The 23,674-nt window shown below is 35.3% G+C and overlaps 1 protein-coding gene across 2 annotated transcripts in view; it reads left to right on the top strand.

Moving 5' to 3' along the window:
- The window catches only part of MYOF (myoferlin), a gene marked incomplete at its 5' end in the record, with an annotated part of 71,604 nt that overhangs the window by 43,729 nt on the left and 4,201 nt on the right, over positions 1 to 23,674 (top strand). For both annotated transcript variants that reach the window (XM_082308931.1, XM_082308930.1), the window contains 23 exons: positions 398 to 561; positions 2,367 to 2,481; positions 2,601 to 2,706; positions 4,741 to 4,883; positions 5,163 to 5,336; positions 6,460 to 6,571; positions 8,008 to 8,085; positions 9,892 to 10,073; positions 10,167 to 10,325; positions 10,489 to 10,587; positions 10,848 to 11,009; positions 11,527 to 11,692; positions 12,310 to 12,386; positions 16,210 to 16,221; positions 17,360 to 17,458; positions 18,174 to 18,299; positions 19,096 to 19,251; positions 19,364 to 19,455; positions 20,809 to 20,979; positions 21,519 to 21,667; positions 21,895 to 22,034; positions 23,016 to 23,104; positions 23,190 to 23,285. In XM_082308931.1, coding sequence (XP_082165057.1) covers positions 398 to 561; positions 2,367 to 2,481; positions 2,601 to 2,706; positions 4,741 to 4,883; positions 5,163 to 5,336; positions 6,460 to 6,571; positions 8,008 to 8,085; positions 9,892 to 10,073; positions 10,167 to 10,325; positions 10,489 to 10,587; positions 10,848 to 11,009; positions 11,527 to 11,692; positions 12,310 to 12,386; positions 16,210 to 16,221; positions 17,360 to 17,458; positions 18,174 to 18,299; positions 19,096 to 19,251; positions 19,364 to 19,455; positions 20,809 to 20,979; positions 21,519 to 21,667; positions 21,895 to 22,034; positions 23,016 to 23,104; positions 23,190 to 23,285 — 2,867 coding nt within the window. The remainder of the gene's footprint in view (positions 1 to 397; positions 562 to 2,366; positions 2,482 to 2,600; positions 2,707 to 4,740; positions 4,884 to 5,162; positions 5,337 to 6,459; positions 6,572 to 8,007; positions 8,086 to 9,891; positions 10,074 to 10,166; positions 10,326 to 10,488; positions 10,588 to 10,847; positions 11,010 to 11,526; positions 11,693 to 12,309; positions 12,387 to 16,209; positions 16,222 to 17,359; positions 17,459 to 18,173; positions 18,300 to 19,095; positions 19,252 to 19,363; positions 19,456 to 20,808; positions 20,980 to 21,518; positions 21,668 to 21,894; positions 22,035 to 23,015; positions 23,105 to 23,189; positions 23,286 to 23,674) is intronic.

Genomic DNA, 23,674 nt, shown 5'->3' with positions numbered 1-23,674 from the left:
GAAAGAAGAGATTATGAATAGGAGGAGATTTGAGATGGAAAAGAATGAGAGGATCATGCATTTAGGGAATAGAAGAAACTTGTTTGAATAATGTAATGGAATTTTATTCAACAAAGCTTTAATTTGAAGGAAGTCTGACTGTAGTTGTAGAGAGACATTAAATTGAGAAGATAGTTTAGTTTAGCAGTGGAATCATTGTTTACCAGGCAGCATAGAAGAAAATGAAGGAAAGAAATCAATCATGACATTGCAGAGTAATGTGGGAAAGGAGTACTTAATTTCAGAGAAAGGAATGTTTCAGTTGTAACAGTTACATAAATCTCTCTCTCTTTTTTTTTCCTTCTGAAAGCTTTTTATTATTCCTAAAGTACTGATTTTTTTCTTTCTTCTCAAACAGTATGAAAATCAGGCTCTTCTTTTTGGCAAGTGGGGTACCTCAGGACTTGTTGGTCGCCACAAGTTTTCCGATGTCACAGGAAAAATCAAACTGAAAAGGGAGTACTTTCTACCCCCAAAGGGCTGGGAGTGGGAAGGAGAATGGATGGTTGATCCTGAAAGAAGGTCAGATTTTTTTAATTTTATGTGGGCAAGAATAAAGGAGTTTAATCTCAGAGTGTAGAGTAAAAGCTCCTCTCTGTTTTCTTGTCTGAGAAAGAGATTTTAAGCTGAACTTTTTAGGACAGCAAAAGCCAGCCAATAGTCAAAGCTAGTTAATAACACTAAAATTAACGTTACCTTTTTTAAAAAGTAAAATAAAACATACAACAGAAAGAATACATCCATTTCGTTGTTACCAGTTTATGGTTTAGAAGTCTCCATGTGATGATGGGCGTATTGCTTATATTCTCTGTGTCTCAGTGCCTCATCTTTAAAAAAGGGATAATAATAGTTTTCCTTTCCTAGAAAGCTACTGTGAGGATCACTTGTGTCTATGTGAGGTTCTCAGATCCTGCTATGATGGTTTCAGACAAGACCCTTAGATAGCTAGATCTTCTACAGATAGAAACTTAACCCTGACATCCAGTATAAATCTGCAGTTCATGTTGTATCAACACCATTGTAGCGTTTGCATGGTCATTCGCGTACAGTGGATGGGGTTTTGTGTTTATTTCACTAAATGTTGAGAAGTTCCATTGCCTTCATTAAACAACTGTCACAGGTTATTTCTCAAACTGACTCAAGGCAGGGGTTGTTTTCAGAGCCTAAGGTTGTGGTGCCATATGACAATTCCTCACCTGGCGGACCGAATTCATGAGGTGTCAATCCTCCCCCAGCTCTAGCAGGTTCAGTCTTGCTCTGTCAGAGATTTTCAACTCCTGAGTTGTGCCAGTTCAGCTATTTGTGTTGCCACACTTTAAACCAGACTGGGTAAATTATTTCTTTCATAAACAAAAGCTAGCATGAGAAAGAGATGATTTTCTTTTTTCTTAAAAGAAAAGGTTCAGCCCATTTTAAATTCTTGTGTTCTGATGGTAAAAAAAGTACAGGACTGTTGCTATAGAAAACTGTGCAGGAAAAATATGTGCTATTATTTGATCCATTTTAAAATCATATCAGTTTATAGGTATGAATGGATGGATTTATTTTCATATTCAATTAATAGTTTTTATTTCAATGAATAATCTGACATAAAGAAAAGCAATAACAGACATGGAGATGTTTTCTCAGAGAGTGGAAAAAAACCCTACTGTTAAAATGCATAAGCACGTTTGTGCCTTGCATCTGCTTTTATTGGAAAGTAATCTGCATGGCTTTATTTGACCAGCAGATGGCATTTTAGAACATACTTTAGTGCTTTCTGAACCACGGTGAATCACAAGTGGAAATCAAGGCTATTTTGTCTGATTTAATGTTCTCTTAATTCTTTTACTTGCAAGTTAGAAAAATATTAGACAACTGATTACTTGCCTTGTCAACAGTATAAAGGGGAGCAAAATTAAGTACATTGCCAAATTTTAGTGCATAGCAAGATATATAAAAATTAGAGGTGCATATAACTGTTATGTGCAGTCTGCGTTTTCCTACATTTAATATATGAGGTCTTTTCTTTTTCCAAAAGGAAGCGTTGAAAGCAGATCCTGAATAACACAGCAGTTAAAACACTCCTGCTAGTCACTCATGAGTAATGTTCCTCCTATTGCTTACTACTACTGGAGTTGCTTCAGTTTTAGGAAGACATTCTAAGGAAATAAGTAGCACTCATATAGATGAGGGCTACGCTGTACTCTATTAATAAATAGAACTTCACAAAGATGGACAATCCAAAATTTCAGCACATGTTCACATTCTGTACATTGTTTCTATATATTCTCTGTAGCTAACTAAAATACATTCAGTTTAGTATTATATTTGCTTTGGACTTGCAGTTTGTTGACTGAAGCTGATGCTGGTCATACTGAGTTTACTGATGAAGTGTATGAAAATGAGAGTCGCTATCCTGGAGGGGAATGGAAAGCAGCTGAAGAAAGTTACACAGATGTGGTGAGACTTATATTTTCAACTGGATAAGTAAAGGTTTAAGAGAAGGAGTTCTAGGATTTGCCACACAATGTATTTCATCTACTAATGCACAGAACTGTTATGTTTTCCCTACATAAAAGAATGGAGAAAAAGCTCCACCGCCACGTGAGTTCACATGTCCTCTTGGATGGATGTGGGAAGATGATGCTTGGAAATCCGATTTAAATCGAGCAGTGGATGAGCACGGTAAGATTTACTGTTTATCTGCTGATTATTAGGACAATCTGTCATAGCCTGTTCTGAGGGAGGACGCATGTCAAGACTATAGCAATGTCCTGAGCACTATAGTGGTTGCCCTATGGAAAAATGTCAAGGAAATATTTGGATAACAGTTGCTTAAGGAATCAGATAAAATGACATTGAGAAAGTGTTCACTGTCTGCATCTGTTTCTATTTCCATTTTAATCACTGTTCCATCAAATTCACTGTTCTCATTGAGCCTTTCTTGGCTCAAAAGGGACCAATATTTTGAACAGTATATGTAATAAATGCATTTATAAGTGCCTACTAGAGTGAGAATCACATACTCTAAGAAGCTGTACATTGGTCTTAACTGCAGCAGCAGATGACAATTTTGAGCCAAAAGCGTTGACAAATTAAAAAAAAATGAAGGCTAATGCAAACAATAGTCTACTAACATGAGAGGTTCCAGTTGGGAAAACTGTATGTATAAACAGTGTGCTTGGAAATAGAACCCATCCTTGTTTGAAATAAGTTTCCAAAACATTTTTCCCAAGTCCAGTGTTAACACAGTCCAATGGTTAGGATCGGGTGTGTAAGATGTGGATTAGTAGCAGTAATTGGGTTATTTTTAGAGAAGTCAGAAGCTTAAGTTGAGACATGAAGCCTCTGTAATTGCACCAAGAATATGTGGCAAACCCAGGTTTGGATCTATCTGGTAGTTTAACTGGGAGTCTTTGGCCAGGGGACGAGTCACCAAGCAATGCTAAAACATGAATTAGGAGGTCTGGGGACCAGAGGAAGTCAGGGACCTGTTTGTGTTGGTCACACACCACGAAAGTGTGTGAAGGATTCCTTTGTTGTTGAGAGCAGAATAACTGCACTGAATTTGTGTCGGAAGGGAGCCATGCAAGACTGATCAGGATGAAATCTTAACAGTATGCAACTGATTATTTGGCAATTCTGAAATGAAAAAGACTTCAAAGTCTTTCTGTGAAGAATCTGATGCTGCTAGACAGAGTTTTTCAGATTATATGTACTACTAACCTGATCAGATTAGAAAAATCCTACGTCCATAGAGCCACCATTTTTCCTGGAGTTGCTTTGACTTTTATATGCTTGTTACTTACACTAAATTAAAACTGTTACCAGCTTAGAAAGTTGTGATATAAACAACCTTATAAGACTATAATTTGGCTTCTACAGCAACAGGAAAAAGCAGTCAGTCTTTCATAGCAAAGAATTTACAGGACATTGATTTGATGGTTCGGGAAAAAAAACAATAATAAAAGCAAAATGGAAGGTCATAGAAGATTCTGGGAAGCCTGGAATTTTGCAAAACTATAATGAATTTTAATTTATTCTAAAAAAGCTGAAAACTCTCAAATAGTTGTTGCTTTTAAATATTAATGAAATAAATAGTTATTTCAGTAGAAAAAAAAAATTATCTTAAGGAGTACTGATATCTGTCTTAACTGGAACCTCTGGTAGGAGTCTGCGGTAACTTCTTAATAAGAGATCAATCTAAATATAAGTGTGAGTCCTAGATACCTGACAAGTGAATTATAATACGTAGAGCCAAAATACACTAACAGATTTACCAATTCTTAAAGTTTTATGATCAAAGTTCAAATAGTTGGTGTTCCTTTAAAAGCCAAGCTGCTGGAGTTGTGAGACTACACAGGATGTTCCACTCTTATTTAAAATTAAGGATGAGTTTTCCCTGTGGTGAAGTATGAAAATGTGCTATCAATACACCTAACATTTGAAAAAACAAGGATGCAAAAAAAAGAACTTAAAATGTATTGTATATGTTTTAATGTTGAGATTTTTATTGTCTTATATCTTATAACATAGCATTATCATAAAATGTCATCAGTTGCCCCTAGCTATTGGGCACTTAGGGTCTGCAATATCAAATAGTCTTGTATGACGAAAGCTTCATCCTCTGTAGGTACAATAACTCTATTTCCCATGCTTTTCTTCTTTGCATCTTACTTGTGTTTCTGGAAATATACCAACTAATCAATTCTGTTTTAGGATGGGAATATGGAATTACTATTCCTCCAGACACTAAACCAAAGTCATGGGTTGCTGCAGAGAAAATGTACCATACACATCGACGACGAAGACTGGTACGGAAACGTAAGAGGGATCCAGCTCAAACAGTAACAGCAGGAAGGGTAAGCACAAGAGAGATGCAGTCAGGGACTTGCACATTGTAGCAATTTGAGTTTCTTTTTTTAAAAAAAATCCGCATGACATTACTTATTTCCTGGATAAAGAAAAAATTTAATACCGAACAAAAAAATCTGGAACAACCTTGTATACATTCATTATATTCCTTTTCTTTGTCTTTTTGTAAATTGATATTTCCAGCTTTGGTTTATGAGGGGGTTATTATGCCTGCCAGAGCAAGTGCCAATTTTTTTCATTACATAACAAGGATTTATGTCTTCTAGGGAATGTCATCATATGAAGATCAAGAAGGATGGGAATATGCTTCCTTGATTGGCTGGAAGTTTCACTGGAAACAACGCAGTTCTGATACTTTCCGTCGAAGACGATGGAGACGAAAAATGGCTCCCTCAGAGACACATGGTGCAGCAGCTATCTTTAAACTTGAAGGTGCTTTGGTAAGGGACAGAGTATCAAAAAGGTTTTTAGAAGTTCAATCTGTTAATTTACAGTAAATAAACAATTAAGTATATCAGCTATTTTAGTCCCTGAATTGTTAGATTGATATATAATTGAGGAACAAATACAGTTTATATTGTTTAAATTGCTCAAAGTCTGAAAGGGACCGTTAAAGTCAGAGTAGACACTCTTGCATAACATGCATGTTACTTTATTTTTCAAATAATTTTTATTATTACATGAGATTTAGAGCAAAAGGCCAAATCACTAGATGAGCCTTCTGTAAGTAAAGTGAAAAGGTAGCTCAAGCCTTTCATGCACATAATTTAGATGTATTAACATCAACACAAGAAACAACAGGCACTGAAATAGCTGTCCCTGATTAATATTTGCATGTATAAACAACTGAACACAAGAAAGGATAGCAAAGCGTTGGAGAAGCCAGAATGTCATACATCACAAATAGATCATCGGAATGTAATTATTTCTCAAGTTTTCAGGTTAACACAGCTTCATAGATAAGCTCTATTTACCAAAATACAAATTGTAGCAAATAATGTGAGAAGGCTACTTTGTTTTTCTAAAATAATGATTCTGAGTCTGATTGTACAGCATTAACAAAAGTTTATGCTTTTTTCTTGATTTGTTTCTCTTTTTTTTCACCAAATGTCAACCCATGATTCATTGATAGCATTTTCTTTCTCCACTTAATTTGGTTCCACACAGTTTAAAAATGCCCATTTCAGTTTCTCTTCTGACTGTACTTCCTGGGCTATCACTACGCTAAAGCCTTAGAGCAGTTCTCTGCAACAGCGCGATGCAGAAGACCTGCAACCTCTGCTTCAGTAAGAGCTGATAGGTAGCCAGGGTATCTCCAGAAATAAGACATTCTGGAAAGTAAGATGAAATGACTGGATCTGATTTCTGCACAGCTTCAGTGGCAACAAATGACCTTTGGACATGAGTAAACATCTTTTAAAGTACATTTACTCAGGAAAGTAAATTTCTCCTTGTCCTGGCGGAGAGACTAAAACCCATCTATTCTCACACACAGTCCACTTTTATCAGGTTCTTTCTATGTTTGTAAATACACAGTAACTTTTTTTCTATATATAACTTCAGGGAGCAGACACTAGTGTTGATGATGGAGAAGGGAAGAGTTCAGACAAAACCAAGGAGTCAGCTACAAAGGTGTTTGGTGCCAATACACCACTTGTTTCCTGCTACTTTGACAGTAGGTTCTTTAACAATTTCTCTCTTTAAAATCATGTCTGTTTCTCCCTGGTCTCAAACAGAATTGTAATTCTTTGTGTTTTACATCTAACTTTATATACCTTATGTTAAAATTACTATCTGATCCTTGATTGGGCCCTATTTAGGGTACTAAAAGAAAAATTACAGTTAGTCATTTCGGTATTTCAGTCCACTGTCACACAGACATTTTTAAAACCTGTATGGGACAGGAATTCTGAAGCTAACTATTGCAGCACCTGAATTTTAGGCTGTCTTAAATGATGCATTTTTAGCATTAGAGTCCCTCCATAACAATGCAGGGAGCTAAGCCAGCAGAGATGATGTATGTACAGTTAATTTTTTTGCTGTTTTAGCTCACTTAACCAGCTTAATGCAGGGTCAGACAAATGCCTGACCCAGAGGAAGCAGTAAGACCATGTAGCTGAGTTGGCAAAGTAAACAAAACTGTAACTTTGCCAACCTGGATTGGCTTTAAATGCCTTGGAATCACTGTAATGGTATTCACAAAAGCATGGACACCGGGATGGGAGCCACCAGTGTTAGTTAATAGAAACAGAGGCCAATCCCATCCACTTGTAAGACTCAAAATCCTTTTTGTGGATCTCTGACTGGAACACTTGTCTTTATTTGGACGCTACAGAACTTGATCTCCCTGCTGGGAATGGGTGCCTAAATCTTAAATCTTGTCTTTCAGAAGCTGAGGAAGATTATTGCAGTTTCTTTTAAATAATGACCACAATAGGAGGAAAATGGCATCTTTTCCTGCCAGAGTTCAGAGGTTTCGGCTCATTGAGGCTGAGTGGCTCAGATTTCCAACAGCTGAAAGGGTTAGAGCTGACATCTTTTAAAGAAAAGCTGTGGAAACTTAGCCACGTGCTGTCCTGGGTTTGGTCCACTCTCACATCTTCCTTTTAAGCTATTCTACCTTGCCTGCAATGTTTTGGTTTTTTTTAAATCTTTCAGCCAAAGAGACAGAATTGCAATTGGGATGATTTTCTAAAGCTAATAGCTAAAAATGTGAAACTCCCAGGTCCCTGAAAGTGCTGTAGTAAATACTTAGATTAAGCACAGGAATGCCCAGTTCTTGATTGTCTTCAGAGGAGCTAGATTATCACACAGTTTCAAACAGGAATTTTTGAATAGAAGGATTTTTAGATGATCATATGGTGAAAAAAGCCCAAATAGCATTAGTGGTTTTTTTTCATTTCTGCTTTTAGTTGTGTTGGAACAAATGTTCTCAGGTGCTATCTCATTGGTATTAGTACACTTTTCACTAGAAAAGAAAAGCAGAAATGTTACTACAGTGCTTGTGCTTGAGTTAAAACGTGTAAGGTGTTTTTATAAACTCAAAATATCTTCATTACAGAAAAGAAGCCCATATAATGCAGTTGAACTCTTTTTATTTATTTGATACAGGAGTATATACTTACCACCTTCGCTGTTACGTCTACCAGGCAAGAAATCTCATGGCTTTAGACAAAGACAGTTTTTCAGGTATGGAAAAATCCTGCTAATGGTGCAGAAAACCCACTTCTGCAATGAACTAGTAACTTGATTTAGCTATAGAATATCTTAAATCCTTAAAGTCTGTGTGTAGGTCCCAGCTACTGAAACTACACCATAAAGGAAGTCTCAGCTTCATTACGTATGATCCAGATTTGGTTAGTTCTGCCCCAGAAGCTGCCAAAAAAGAAGTCCTCTGAATGTGCAGCACGTGCTGCTGCCAACGAATTCTCAATGAGGGAATGGGAATTCAAATAATGTCTGAATTTCCCGTGACCAATCCCTTTCCTATGCCTTAGCTTCTCCTTCTAACCAAAGCCTACATATGTTCCTAAGCTCTCCTGCAGGAAGCTTGCACAAAAGCAAGGATGAAGAAAGCTGGATGGCTGTTATGTCACCAACTGCCTCTCAGTGTTCAGTATTTTATATTAATTCATTACTGAGATGAACTTGTAGAAAACTACACTGTGCCTTACTAATAAGCATAGCTTTTGTTTGTTTATACAAGTGTACCTGTTGCCCTTTCATTTCCAGCTCTTAAGTATTCCTGTTGTATCCATTTGGCATCTTTGTAGTCAGGCTAATTCAATACTCAGGTTATCAAGTATTTAATTTTTGCTAATTAGAATTAAAATTCCACTGGGAAGTCAGAGAGCAAACTGAAATTAGATTCTGTAAGAATATGACTTTACATTTCCTTTAAATAGGTTCAACCAAAAATAAAGATGAAATGGGCAGCTTAGAATTTTCTTTCCCCATCAACCTCCATTTGCATCCTTCTTTTTCTCCCTGTTTTAATTAATAATTGAGTAACTGTAATGCATTTGTTAATTTGTTACAGAAGATACAGAGCTATAGATATTTTAGTGGTGTTTTCTGAAATGAGAGGGGTTTTGTACAGCTGCCTGTGTGTTTTTGTTCTTATTTCAATATGCAGCACTTAAAAGCAATACAAAGAAACAATAATAAACGCCTCTAATTTGCATTTGTGAATTCAAGAAACTTACCTCAGATGCAGTCACACATAAACTAGCACATCTACATTTTATTTTCCTCTAAAACTAGTTTGAAGAGTTAGCCAAATATTTTAAAACTCTAATCAGGTACCTAGCCAGAAGCTGTTGAAACTGACCTAAAGATAACCTTTAAAATATCCTCTAGTCTTTAGTAATTGCAATTTGTACAGGAAATGTGAATGACCATCATCAGATACCTTCTACAGAGCTCTTGATGATTTAAAGACCTACCAAACACTGGTCCTAGACCACTTCAATCATTCAGCTTTTTCACAAGAAGAGATTGTTATAAATAAGCATGTCTGAAACCAAAGCTTGATCTGAGCAATATAGCCTGGGAGAATTTGTTGTTTGACAACTAGTCAGAACTAGAATTATTTCTTTGTATTATTTATGAGGCTGTACAGTTGTATATCAATGGAGACAACAAAAAAAAGCTTCTACAGACAATATTTAAGAGATTAGTATAGCCAGTGTTCCATTTTAGTTTTCAGGTTCTCCTTCTGATTTGCAAGATGTTTTATCATTTTCATTTATTACTCTGTTAATCAAGACTTGTATAAAGGAAGCTATTTACTCATCAAATGGAATTTGCTCTATTAAATGTAAATTATGTGTATGCGTGGGCTTTTGTTTTATATAGAATGGCTTATAGAACTTGTAATGACCAAAGAAGAATAACATACTGTATCTGATAAAAATTGTGCTTGTGTGCCTTATGGCTTGATGGGGGTTTATTTGTCTGTAACTCTATGCTTTTAATCTTTGTATGATATTTCAGATCCATATGCTCATGTTTCTTTCCTCCATCAAAGCAAAACAACTGAGACCATTCATTCAACTCTGAATCCTACATGGGACCAAACTCTCATATTTAATGAAATAGAGATCTATGGGGACCCACAGACAGTAGCCCAAAACCCACCTAATGTTGTTATTGAACTTTTTGACAGTGACCAAGTGGTAGGTGAATGCTTTTTACCCTGATTGCTTTTTTATTTATTTCTATTAATTGAGAATAACATCAATGGCTATGATTGCTATTGTGGGTTGCAGGGTAAAGATGAATTCCTTGGAAGAAGCGTTTGTTCCCCCATGGTCAAGTTAATCCCAGAAGAGGACATCACACCAAAGCTGCTCTGGTATCCTGTAACAAATAATGGGAAAGCTAGCGGAGACATTCTTTTTGCTGCAGAACTTATTTTGAGGGACAAGGTATATATTTCATATACATTTTTGTGTGTGTGCATATAATATAATACGATATATTACATACCTTTCACAGTGAGTCATAGTGTGAAGAATTGTCTTAATACTTGCAAGGTATTTCATTTAAGAAAGATAAGAGAAACTAATACTCATGTTTGTGTCTTAATAGGGTGGCGCCAACCTTCCAATTCTTCCATCACAAAGAGCACCAAAGCTTTACATGGTACCTCAAGGAATCAGACCAGTAGTTCAACTCACTGCTGTTGAGGTATGGTTTATTCTTAAACTAACTGAAGTACAGTCGTCTCATCCTCTAGATAGTAAGTTTGTGTATTTGCTTCAAGAAAAAAAAATATTTCATACTGAAAAATATGGGGGATTTTTTTCTAGAACAACCACCTTGAAATATTTTGCCAGTCACATTTTATTATCAAAAAGACTTCATTTCTTCTTTCCTGCTTTCTGAGTATCATATTAAGCATATTGATGTCTCTCCCGCTTTTGCTTATATTGGATTTTATCTTACAGATTCTGGCTTGGGGGTTGCGGAACATGAAAAACTACCAACTGGCACCTGTTATGTCTCCGAGTCTCATTGTGGAATGTGGGGGTGAAATGGTGGAATCTGTGGTGATCAAAAATCTCAAAAAGACACCAAATTTTCCATCTTCTGTTCTCTTCATGAAAGTTGTATGTTGCAAAAAACTATATACCAACTATCTATAGCAAAATCAGTTATCCCATACTTTCAAAGGTCAAGGATTTGTTATGCAAGAATGAACAGAAAAACTTGCACATCCTTTTTTGACTTAACATAAGCAATTTACTGAGCCTGAAAATTCTAATAAAGATCACGTCTGTACAGTCATTGATAAATTATACAATTTTATGTGCACAATCCAGTGCAGTGTGTATATATATATGTATTTGAAAAGGCATCAATTTACCTGTAGATGTGTGGCTACTTTTCTACTGCTAGGGTGGAAGAGTCAAGAAAATTCAAGATTTGAGCCAATTAAAATTATTCTTACTGACTTTTATCGAATCATAATATAAGGTTAGAAATTTTCATTCACTGTACAGTCATAGAACATAGTAGTTCAATATTAAGTAAACGAAGTAAGAGCTCTAGTTTAGGGGGGGAAATCTTTATTCTTTGTTTTCCTTCTGTTTGCATTATGAACAAACTCTAACCTTTCCTTTATAGCTTTTGCCAAAAGAGGAGTTATACAGTCCATCTCTTGTTATTAAAGTAATAGACCACAGACCGTTTGGACGGAAGCCCGTCGTGGGACAGTGTACTATTGATTTACTGGAAAGCTTTCGCTGTGACCCCTACACTACTAAAGAAGACATTGCACCACAACTGAAAGGTACAGCTGGAAAATGAAAAGTTCTACTTTCTTATGAGATGCTAGAATAACCTATTTTCAGTGTTTACTCTGTATACTGTACTGATGAGTACCCATCTCGTGTTGTGTACTTATTTGGAGATAATGTGATATGAAAGAAAAAAAAAAATGTAACTCATAGTATTAATTAGTGCAATATTCTGTGGAGCATAAGAGGACAGACTGCAAAGGCAAGTCCACTCTCAGACTTAGTGTACTGGTTCCTTTAAGTTCCTCTTTAGTATCAACTTGGAATTCACCTACCTGCAGATTACCCCTGCACTAAGTACCAAAGTAATGATCCAGTATTTCAGCAAGAATGCTCTGAATACAATGCTGACATTTTCCTCTCTATTTTTTCCAAGTTTTACTCTTTTTTTTAAATTCTATATATTTGAGAAATGTTTGCATATACTGCACAAAAATATATTGTGTATTTTTAGCAAATGACAACTAATTGCTTTCTTTATAGGATCAAACATACAGCCAATGAATTATTTTACATCTTCTGTCACTGTTTGGGTTTCAAATCTGATGAAAATGTTTAGTAAGATATTTTTCCTACACTATATTGCCTTAATAAAATCTTTGGCTTACAGTTAGTCTACTCTCTGCTGCACCTCGCCAGGATACGGTGATAGAAATGGAAGACACACAGCCACTGCTAGCAGCTCAGGTAATCTTTGAAATTTGATGCTTGGCTTTCTTCTTCAGATCTGTGATTTCTGAGAGACTATCTAGACAGCAAAATTGTCAGAAACATATGCAACCTTCTGGAAATTCCAGATTTGTTCCAGATGGAACAAAGTTACTTTGTGACAGAAAAGCAAAGGAAATATGTCAATAATTTTAACCTCTGTTTTCATATAGTAAACATTAAACTATAACTTTTTGTGCATGGTAAAGTTCACCCAGTAGCTTAAGAATGAATTCACTTGTTCAATAGCTACTGAAAGCATATGATAGAACATCACCCGGTTGTCCACTGGTGATGGTTAGAGCAGCCTGATCTTGCACAGACTGAGCAGTTCTAAATAAAGGAGCTAGAAGTAGGTGTATGCTTTGGTGGGTACAGAATGAAAGCCATGGTAATGCAGACCTTCAGCCATTTAATCACAGTCATGGCTTTGCCTCTCTTACCATGAAGTCATCCAAAACTGATACCACTGAAACAATTTTTTCTGCACTAACACTTCTTTTCTTTTCTTTTCTTTTCTGTTGTGCCTTGTGCATCTCTCTACTGCTCTGACTCTTTCAGGACCACCACAATACAATTTTACTTTCCAGGTAAAAAATAATTCAGCATGCAGAATTTTACTCTTGAGTTGAAACAGGAGTGAAGACAAATTCCAGACAGTACATTTTCAAGGAAAAATTTTCAATTATTTTAGGACTGCAAAATGTTCCCCTTATCTAGAAGATGTTATCATAAATTTCTGATGGCCTGTTATTTTAAAGGAAGCATAAAGGTTATGCCCTTTAATATAGCAATTTTGGAGGCACTTAATCCACAACTTGATTTTTCAAAAATGCAGAATTTTTTGTTTTGTTACAGAGGTCCCAAAGTAAATACTACTGAATTTAAACTTTTGAACTCTTACTGCTATTTGAGTATGTTATTGATTGCATTGTTCTTCCTTCATTTCTTCTTCTGTATCTTAATGTCATGATATTCATACTCTAATTTAAGTATTTCATAGACCATGTTCTTGTACTTACTTTCATCATATATGTAAATTGTCCTTAACATTTAATTTAGAACAGTGTTTAACTTTTATCTGAATTAGGCCTTTTGTTCTAATATAAATGGTTTATAGCTGGTACAGAGAATTTTTATTTCTTTTAAAAATTTTAAGAAAAGAGATTAAAAAAATAAAGAAAACTTAACACTTTGAACTCACTGGCAAAATTGATTGAATTTGTGTAGTTGATTTCAACTATAAGAAGGAAAATTTTAAATGCTACATAAGGTGAAACACAGTTTCTTTGAGAGTTTGACATCACCCGAGCCAAATATGTCGTAACACTAGATACAGTGGTAGCATCCATATGAGAGAGGAAAGAATATTCAAAACAATTCAAATTGAAATAAGTACAACTGTGGAAAGTGTAACTGGTATGCAGACAACACCCTGAGGACACAAAATGCCAAAATTTCATCAATTACATTCCAATTTCCAGTGTTTAAGCAGTATGTCAACAGCACTCAGCAAAATGGCTTCTCCAACAACAGTGCATGTATGTATGTACAGAGCTAATGCATGGGGATGAACAGAACGGGGTCAGATGGGGGAAGAATGTTAATGTGATGTGGTCATGAGGCTGTACTTCTCTTGGCAATTATTCCATAGAGAGATTTTGGAGAAGATGATGCTCATAAGTCTAGTATGATTAGTTACAAATATTAAAGTATCCTTCTTCTGAAAGTCTTACTATGTGTGTACAATAGGTATGAAATATTAAAAACTTTTTTTGTGCATCAGCTTATTTGGAATCTATGTACTAAAAGTACCAAATTCAACAGGAATTATTTAACTATACTATTAATATTTAAACTTTGTTTAAAAGTCTACTTTCTGGAGAATAAAATAAATCTACAGTAAATAAAATTCTAACTCTAACTTTTCTAGGGATCCACCATATCTCTTAACTTTTTTCCTATAATTTCAAGATGTTCAAAAAGCTAATAGTTCGGTGTTAGTGTCTTGAAAACCTCATGTATAACAATTTACAGTGAAGTCACTGGGTAGATTAAAAAAAGGACAGTAACTGTTACATGATCTTTACCGTGTGAATATTTCACTCCAAAATCTCAAATTTATCATGTGGCATTTTATTCTGTGTTTTGGCATTCTGTGAGAACATCCTACTTACCAGTTTTACTAACAATAATATCCAAATATTGAAGACTCATTATGTGCTTTGGGAATTTTTAAAGAACGTCTTAAGGTTTTGATTTTTTTTTCTTAACAACTTCTTCACAAAACTTCCAAGTGCATTATTTGAAGAGACATTTGAAGGTATATCAAGGGGAAAAAAAACCCAAACCCACAAACCCTAGTTTAAACTCCTCCAATATTATGCTTTGATGAAAGATTCAGAGTTCTACACAATGTATTTTGTGAAACGGCTTTAAATTGGGAGTTTAAATTATCATTGCATAATTATGCAAGCTACTCTTCATGTTGTCAACATTACAAACCAGTGTTTAAACAAAGTCAAATTTAAATATGGCAAGGTATTCAAAATTACCTCATGAATTCTGCCTGTAAGTTTTGCAGATCATTAATGATACGGTTTCTGAGAATAAATCACTCCAATTGCTTTTAGAAAATCTGAAAGTCCTATGCAAATCTGAAAAAATTATGCTGTATTTCTGATTCGAAGTTAGGCAAGACTACTCAGATACAGCAGACCTGAACATCCTAGCAAGATAATTACTTACAGAATAGAAATGGGAGTAAATGAGTATGATATACCAGAGTGATGTCCTGACCTATTGATGCATTTGGCTTGTATTCATAAAATGTTTTGCATGTTTCTTCTGCTTTGCACAAAGATTTATGGACTATGCCTTTAAATTAAAACACAAGGTATGATCTATAAACAATAGTACAAATCACACTTGCTAATCATGGCTTCCAAATGGGATGCATGCTGCTCACTCTTAATGGACTATCGGATCATAATTATGGTATCTGTGATTTAACAGGTGAAGCATTTTGGATTGTGCAGATTGTTATTACACTTATACAGATGAATCTATAGACACATATACTGGTTGTTACTATACTTTATAATTCTTCACGTTTTTTTTCAGACTCCTGAAAATCCACAGCCTGTAAACAATTGAAAAATGATAGTAGAAGGAAAAGGGAATAGGCTGTTGAGCATTAGCAAATTGTTTTATAAAGAAGTAAATATTCAAAAAGGGGAAAAAAAAAATCACTTGAATTTTATGTATGTGAAATTTGTTTGGAAAACAATCTGTGGAATAGATTCAGTTTTGTAAGTGCTCTTAAAAACATTTTTCGTCTGAAATAAATCAGATACAGTGCTCTCTGCAACCACAGGTGAAAGCAGGGAATGACACTACTGTGGGTATCAATAAATAGAATCCAGAGTGTAACACTGGAATGATACAATAAGAAAACCAAGTTTCTCTCAGTTTTGCTTTGTTATGTGAAGAACAAAGCACAGGGTGATAATGTCTTACAGTCCTGAAAACTTGCTTTTTAAAATTTTTATATATATGCTCCAATTTAATATCTAGGATATACTGACAGCAGGGGAAAAAAAAAAAAAAAGTTAAACACATGGTGTCTGAATATTTGTCAAAAATATTTATAAATTATTGATGTTAGTAACTTACTTTACATATATATATATATAAAAATCTAAACTTTTAAAGCCTATTTAACTGTATAAAATTCTACAAATCATATCCTTACCATTGTTTTTATTTTGCTCTTTTTTTATTAACTGATCCTCATGAGCAGCTTACGGAAAAGGTAATGTATACCACTTTTAAAAATCTACACATTGCTTTCTTGTAAATGAGATCTCCAACTGAAAATCAGTATATCAATACAGCCTTCTGAACTAGCATTTTAAGCATGTGGATGAGAACAGTAATATCTGAAAATGTTTGACACACAAAACCTACGATCAACTTATAAAATGGTAAATTTAGGAAAATATGCAAGACTGAGATAACCCCTAGATCTTAAAAAGCCCATAGATATTATGTAATCCCAATGGATAAATACAGAAAATAGCACTCTGTTGAACAAAATTGTTATCAGACTTAGATAAATAAAAATATAAAAAAACCCACAGAAGTATTGTCTTAGTGGAATGTATAGATTGCTAGCATCTAGGGATTCATGAGGCTCATCAAGTATTATTTTTAAGAGGGCAAGACTCACTGCTCCTTCCTTTGTACTGCATTTGGTAAACATGAAGGTAGATCTCCAACTGCAAGATTCTGTCACGATACAGACAATCTCCACTGGTTTTAATGGAATGAGGTATGGCTAAAGCAGTTACAGGTCTGTCCCAGTGTTATTATATGGCAACTGTTTTGAAATAAATGGGAATGCTGAAAGCAAACTAGCACATCTATCCCTCAGGAAAAAGTTTTCAACCTGTTCACTGTAGTGTGTACAGTCATGCGATTCCTGTAACGAATACCAGGTATGATGGTGTTTTTCCTTGGCAGCTGAATCAATGACGGCACTGGCTAAAATGTACATTCGCTTCCTCTGACTTAAGTAATCTAGAACTTAGGTGCCTCGGCCGTGCTGCACTGCCAGAGGATTGAGGAGAGAAATATACACACCTCCAGAAATCAGTCCTTTGAGATGGGTATCTAGATACCAGTAATTAATGGCTGGCTGCTGACTGTCAGTGCAGCTGAATTATAGACTAGATACCTAAACGTGGGTAAGAGAAATTCCATCTTTTTAGCCTTAATATTTACATTCTATTTCTCTTTCAGATCAACCTTTAATATTACTTAACTGATAATAAATTTTAGAGTATGCTGTCTTTTAGTGTGCTTAGTTTTTCGTTGTTTCTGCTGTACAGCATGATATAAAAGAGACTTTATCTCTCAATAAAAGACTTTTTTATTTGCTTTTCTTTAAGGAGGAAGAAATTGTTGATTGGTGGAGCAAATTTTATGCTTCAGTAGGAGAACATGAAAAATGTGGACAGTATATTAAAAAAGGATATGACACTTTAAAGGTATTGCTCAGGATAAAATAAATTAACATATCTCAATGTTTATAGGCCCAAAACCTGGTCAGAGCTGTGCCCTTTATTTTTATTATTTTATTATATTTATTATTAATTTTTTTATTATTAATTTTTTATTATTAAAAATTTAACTGTACAAATTAAAAAATTTAACAGTACATGACTGTAAAGGTCCATTACTAATTCATGTGGTGAAATGAAGGTTTTAAGAAGATATCTTTCCTTCTTTTCTACTTAATTACACTTATTAAGAGATGTCGTAGAAGTTTAATCTAACCTTCAGTCAAATGGAATTTTACTCTTGACTTCTTTGGGTGTCAAGCAGATCCCAAATAAACATACACATTGAGAAAGTATGAACACAGAGGATCAGTACTTTTACTGTCTGTTGGTTAAAAGTTGAAGCCAGACCGTTTTCATTTCTCATCTAATACACCTAACGAAGAAGGTAAAGATAAGCTTGTGAAAGATTATTTACTCTGTTTTTAACAAGGCCTAAATGAAGCTTGATAGCGTGTTCTCCAAACATTGCATTTGCTTCCACATCGATGTAAAAATAAAAATAGTTCCAAATGCTTTGTTTCCTTAAGGTATTTCATCAAACGTACAGTACACTTTGCAATGCCACAATGGTGGAGCTGATATGTATGATAATTTCTAAACTGCACTTTTTTCATTTTCATTTTTCTTTTCTTTTCTTAAGGTGTACGACTGTGAATTGGAAAAAGTACCTGAATTTAATAGCTTAACAGACTTCTGTGATACATTTAAACTATACAGAGGCAAATCTGAGGACAGTGATGATCCATCGGTGGTTGGGGAATTCAAGGTAAATTTCAAATAATGGGCAACAACCAAATGCTAGATGCAGTCTTTTGTATGTAAGTGGTTATCATTTAAGTAAGTCTACATGCACGCATTTCAGCTTAAATATGGATGCATGCGTTAATAGGGGCAACAGATGCTTGTAACTACTTAGGTACAGGCCCTTCTTTTTCAAGGAAGGTACGGCTACACATTGCTAACAGTAAACGTGATACATGTTAATTTAAAAGAAATATCATTCCTGCTAATGTGATCTTCCCTGGTACCTGTGGAACAGAACCTTCCCAGATAACCTTTTGAACAGGGATAAAGTTTCACCTGCAGATGTTCTGAGCAAAGTACATCTTTAGAATTAATTTGGAAAAGGTATTTTGTACTATTTCTGTGACTGTCTGTGACTTTTGAAGATTAAAATAACATTGTATGTAAAAACAAAAAAAACCCCAAACCACCAAACAAAAAACTCCAAAACCCCAAACATTAAATGATGCTTTTGGAGAGGGAAACAAATGTGAAGTATGTGTTACGTATTCTCAGATAGAGCAAACTGAGTAATTCTGTTGAAATCAAAAGAGATGTATTGATTTAAATCCGCTAAGGATATAACCTTGCCTTTGTAGTAAGTCTTATCCAAAACCCACTAAAGCAAAACAAAAGACTTCTAAGTGACTGTGGATCAGGCTATAATTTTGCTGTTCCTATATAAAACAGTGTATGTGTAGGATAAAAAAGAAAAAACAAACCTAACAGAGTGACGTTTCTAGATTTATCTTGACTGAGTCTTTATATTATTTTTTTAGGGATCCTTTAAAATCTATGCATTACCTGACGATCCCACTATTCCAGCTCCTCCTCGCCAGTTCCGAGAGCTACCAGACAGTGGGCCTCAGGAGTGTATTGTGCGAATTTATATTGTTCGAGCATTGCAGCTTCAACCCCAGGATAATAATGGGCTGGTGAGACTTTTTGCTTTTGGAATGTCTGTGAGCCAACTCTGCTGTGGTATATTTTAAATAAAGTTAGTCTTGATAACTATTTCTTAACAATATTTTTTCTCATTTTAAATAGTGTGATCCTTATATAAAAATATCCCTAAGTAAAAAGGTAATTGAAGACAGAGATAATTATGTGCCTAATACTCTCAACCCAATTTTTGGCAGGTAACAAACTTTTTTGTATTTTCATTTATTGTATTTTAGAATGTTTTCCTATTTTTTAAGATAAACCATCATTTGAAATATCCAATGCTCTATTCATAGTTATATACCGACAGTTAATTGTGAGTAAAGTTGCATAAGGCATTTCCCTTTGAAATAACTGGACAACACAGGTGTTTGGCTAGCCTATGGATTTTCTGTATCACATGGGTAAATTGCACAAAGTCAAACAATGTGTATATCTTAAAACCACCCTGTGTTATGCATACAAGAGTAATAAAATATGCTTATAGAGTATGGAAAAAGTTTTAACTCTGAAAACTACTTGGATGTCATGATGAGTAATCAGCTTAACATGTATTCCCAGTACACTAGTCTTTCCTTCAAAGGCTAATGATATCTTTGAAATATATGAATATAAAAATACTAATTAGGAATGGAGAGGTTACATCACCTTTATAATTACTAATGGAACTCTGGGTCTGGTTTGGTGTCCAGAGTTAGAGGAGGATTTTGATAAATTAGGAAGTTAGGAGAGGAGGACTAGAAGGACTATAAAGAGTTTGGAAAGCATGCTTTGCAATGACGTGCTACAGGATTTCAGTTGTTCAGATTATGCAAAGAAATAGACAGAAAAGAGACTTGATTACAGGTACAAAGTACCTTCAAAATTCCAAGTTTTTCCGGAATGATTCTGGAAACCAAGGTTAAAAAGTTAGATTAGAAATAACAAACAAAAAAAAGATGCAGAGAATAATTAACCATGGAATACTTTACCTCAAGGGTAATGGATTCAGCAGCAGTAGAAACCATGAGGCTGCATATCTGGAAAGTAAATTCCAAGACTTAAGTTGAGAAAACTCTACAGTCGTTTTTTTGTAGGACAGCTAGATGACAGAGTAATCCCTTCTAGTCATAGAAGCTAAACATTTGGACTATATTTTTTAAGACTCCAACTGTGTTTGTATTGTGGTAAAAAAAAATTAAAAATTTCTAATCATACAGAAACTGTGGATTGAACAACCATCCTTTTTATAGAGTGGCTGGCAGAGCCACACTAGTTTCTTTCTCAGTCCCAATTCAAGCTGCTGCACAGAAAACATCTAAGTAATACATTGTGCAGAAAGGAAGGGTGTAATATCCATAGGAGTACAAACAGAATTATTAATAAGTGCAAATAGAAATTGGAGCATGAGTGGTAACTGCTTCTAGATTTATCAGCATTGGAAGCATCCCTTTAATATCTTGTAAAGGCTATTGCTCAAAAATAAACTAAAAAGTGGGGTTTTTTAAGTTTAAAGATAAAAAGTATTGCTCAAAAGAGGAATGGCTTTAACTGGCCATTTTTATGTTTAGAATGTATGAACTCAGCTGCTTCTTGCCTCAAGAAAAGGATCTGAAAATTTCAGTCTATGACTATGACACATTGACCCGTGATGAAAAAGTGGGTGAAACCATAATTGATCTTGAGAACAGATTCCTTTCTCGTTATGGATCTCACTGTGGCATCCCACAGCAGTATTGCATGTAAGTCATTTTGTCTAATGAAAATTTTTATTTCTAAGATCTAGTACCCAGTCTCTGTAAAAAATCTGGACTTCCTTCATCTTAATTATATGGTTAAAAAACAATGCTATGGCTTCACACGGGTGTTTTTTGTGCTCACTCTATCATCTGAATTTCAAGTTAAGCTGCAAAGTCTTCAGAAGAGCCTTGACTGAAAACCATGATGTCAAACATTTTAATATTCTCTTTATATGGTAATGTGTGTTATTTCTGTCCAGAGAACACACACTTAACAGAATTTTCTGACCTACTCATGGAAATAAATATGAAAGCATCTGTTAGCATAAATTATTTTGATATGTAAAGAAAAAAGCACTCTGTCTTGGAAGGTAATTGAGGTGGTACAAAATTATGTCACTGTATCAAAGTCAAGTGGCCTCAATCTAGGCAGTTACAGTGCTGCCCTTTCTGAATTAGTTTAATAAATATATTTTACATGATGTGTAAATGCCCTGAATGGTGAATAATTTTAGGATGTGTTTCTGTTGCTTTCCTAAAAGTTCAGGTGTGAATACCTGGCGTGATCAACTAAAACCAACCCAGTTATTGCAAAATGTAGCCAGGTTTAAAGGCTATGCTCCTCCTGTCCTCTCTGAGAATGGCAGAAAGATTAACTACGGGGGACGAGACTATACTTTGGAGGAAGCTGGTGAGCTTGTTCACTTATTCTATATTTCTGTCTTACATTCATATTGATACAAATATAAAACTTTTCAGTTATTTATGGAAAATCAGAAAATCTTCGATTTTTTTTTTTAAATGTTGAGCACAGTTTTCTGCTCAATTTTAAATATCTGATTTTAATTTTTTTTAAAAAGCTCAAATGCAAATTCTGGTTCATGAGCCCCTGTTCGTTTTCCATTTATTTTATTTCAGAAGCTAACAAAATTTTGCATCAGCATCTTGGTCCAGGTGAAGAGCGGCTAGCCCTTCATATCCTCAGAACACAGGGTTTGGTACCCGAACATGTGGAGACGAGGACCTTATACAGCACCTTTCAGCCCAACATCTCCCAGGTACTATGAACTGGTTTATTTCTGTGTTCTTGAATGCAGAAATGGAGCATTCCTGCATTTATATCATGTTGTCAATAGAGTGTTATCACTCAGGGGGAAGAGAGCTAGAAATTACTTGGCTGAGAAACTAAGGCAGATTAGTCTGGAAACATAACAAAATGCAATGACGTTTTGCCATTAAGACCCCTAAATGACACCTTAAACACTGACAGAGTGGAAAATGGGAGAGATTTATTTATTACTTTCTTACTGAAATAAACTGGAATATGTGTTTAATACCTCACCAACAATAAAGGAGACAGCCTGGCTCAAGAGCTTCCTAGCTACATTCAACAAATGAGACCAAACTTGTCATTGCTCTACAAGGTCCAGAGGTGCTAGATTAAACATGAAGTCTGATACTGGACCTCTCTGTTAGAAAGGAACAAAGGCTAACATTTGTTTTCTAGCATTTACTAACTCACCAGTGGTTGTGTTTTTTTAAGAAAGTTTCTGCAGCAACCAGAAAAGGTATTTGCAAAAATAAAGGGGCTTGCATTTGAAATGGAGTATAAAATCTGTAGTGGTTGCCTGACTTCAGAGTCTAGTTAAGCTGACTGATCATCTGCACTGGGTAGGCCACCAGCTGCAAACTATCAGCCACATGTATGCCACTGTACTTAATACCACCTCTGAGAGACCAGAAACTTGGACCTACAGAATGAGAACGATTTAGGCACCTAACTTGCACTGAATTCACTAGGAATTAACGTCCGTACCATCTTCTGAGTTCTTGGCATTGTTCATTTGAAGAAGCTTATATAAGATGAGGGATTGGGGTTGCTCCTATCTGAAGTTTGTAGAAGTACTGACATTGGTAACATGAGTGAGCTCTGCTCTGTGGCCAAAATTAGTACTAAGCATGTCAATAAGCACTTCCATGGAATTACCATGACAAACCCGTATGCAACAATCCCTCATCCATCTTCTCCACTGCTACAGGGAAAGCTCCAGATGTGGGTTGATGTTTTCCCTAAAAGCTTAGGACCTCCAGGCCCTCCCTTCAACATCACTCCCCGAAAAGCCAAGAAGTGAGTATCCTTATATACCGCACACCATCTGGCAGCCCTGACAAAAGCAATTCAATTCTCTTTCCCCAAACATCTTCTCTCTTAGGTATGTCTTGCGGGTGATTGTCTGGAACACCAAAGATGTCCTTCTGGATGAAAAAAGCATCACAGGAGAAGAAATGAGTGACATTTATGTGAAGGGGTAGGTGCACCCTGTCATGTAACACTTAGAAATGAATAACATTCAGAATGTCCTGGGAATGCCTAGACCATGGGTTCCAAAGATGATTGGGTTCAGCCAAGACAATGCACACTACAGCCTCTAAAATAGCGCTAACCTCAGAGAAGTACGGAAGTATTATGAGATAAAGCATGACCAGTTTAACGTGCAGTGGAAGATCCCAGAAGTTCATCTCTTGAGATGGGAAGCAACTGAAAAGATTGTGAGTTAGCTTTGGTGCTGCATAACTCGGACTCTTACTTTTTATGTTTCCTAGTCTTAATGTAAAAAATTCAATAGAAATCAGAGAACTATACTACTAGGCTATTGATCTAATTTCTGCTAAAAAAGAAATAAAAAGATGCCACCAA

The sequence above is a fragment of the Platalea leucorodia genome (genome assembly GCF_965183815.1).
Source record: "Platalea leucorodia genome assembly, chromosome: 4".
NCBI lineage: Eukaryota > Metazoa > Chordata > Aves > Pelecaniformes > Threskiornithidae > Platalea > Platalea leucorodia.
The sequence above is the reverse complement of the archived record's forward strand: the minus strand, read 5'-3'. Positions and strand labels throughout refer to the sequence as shown.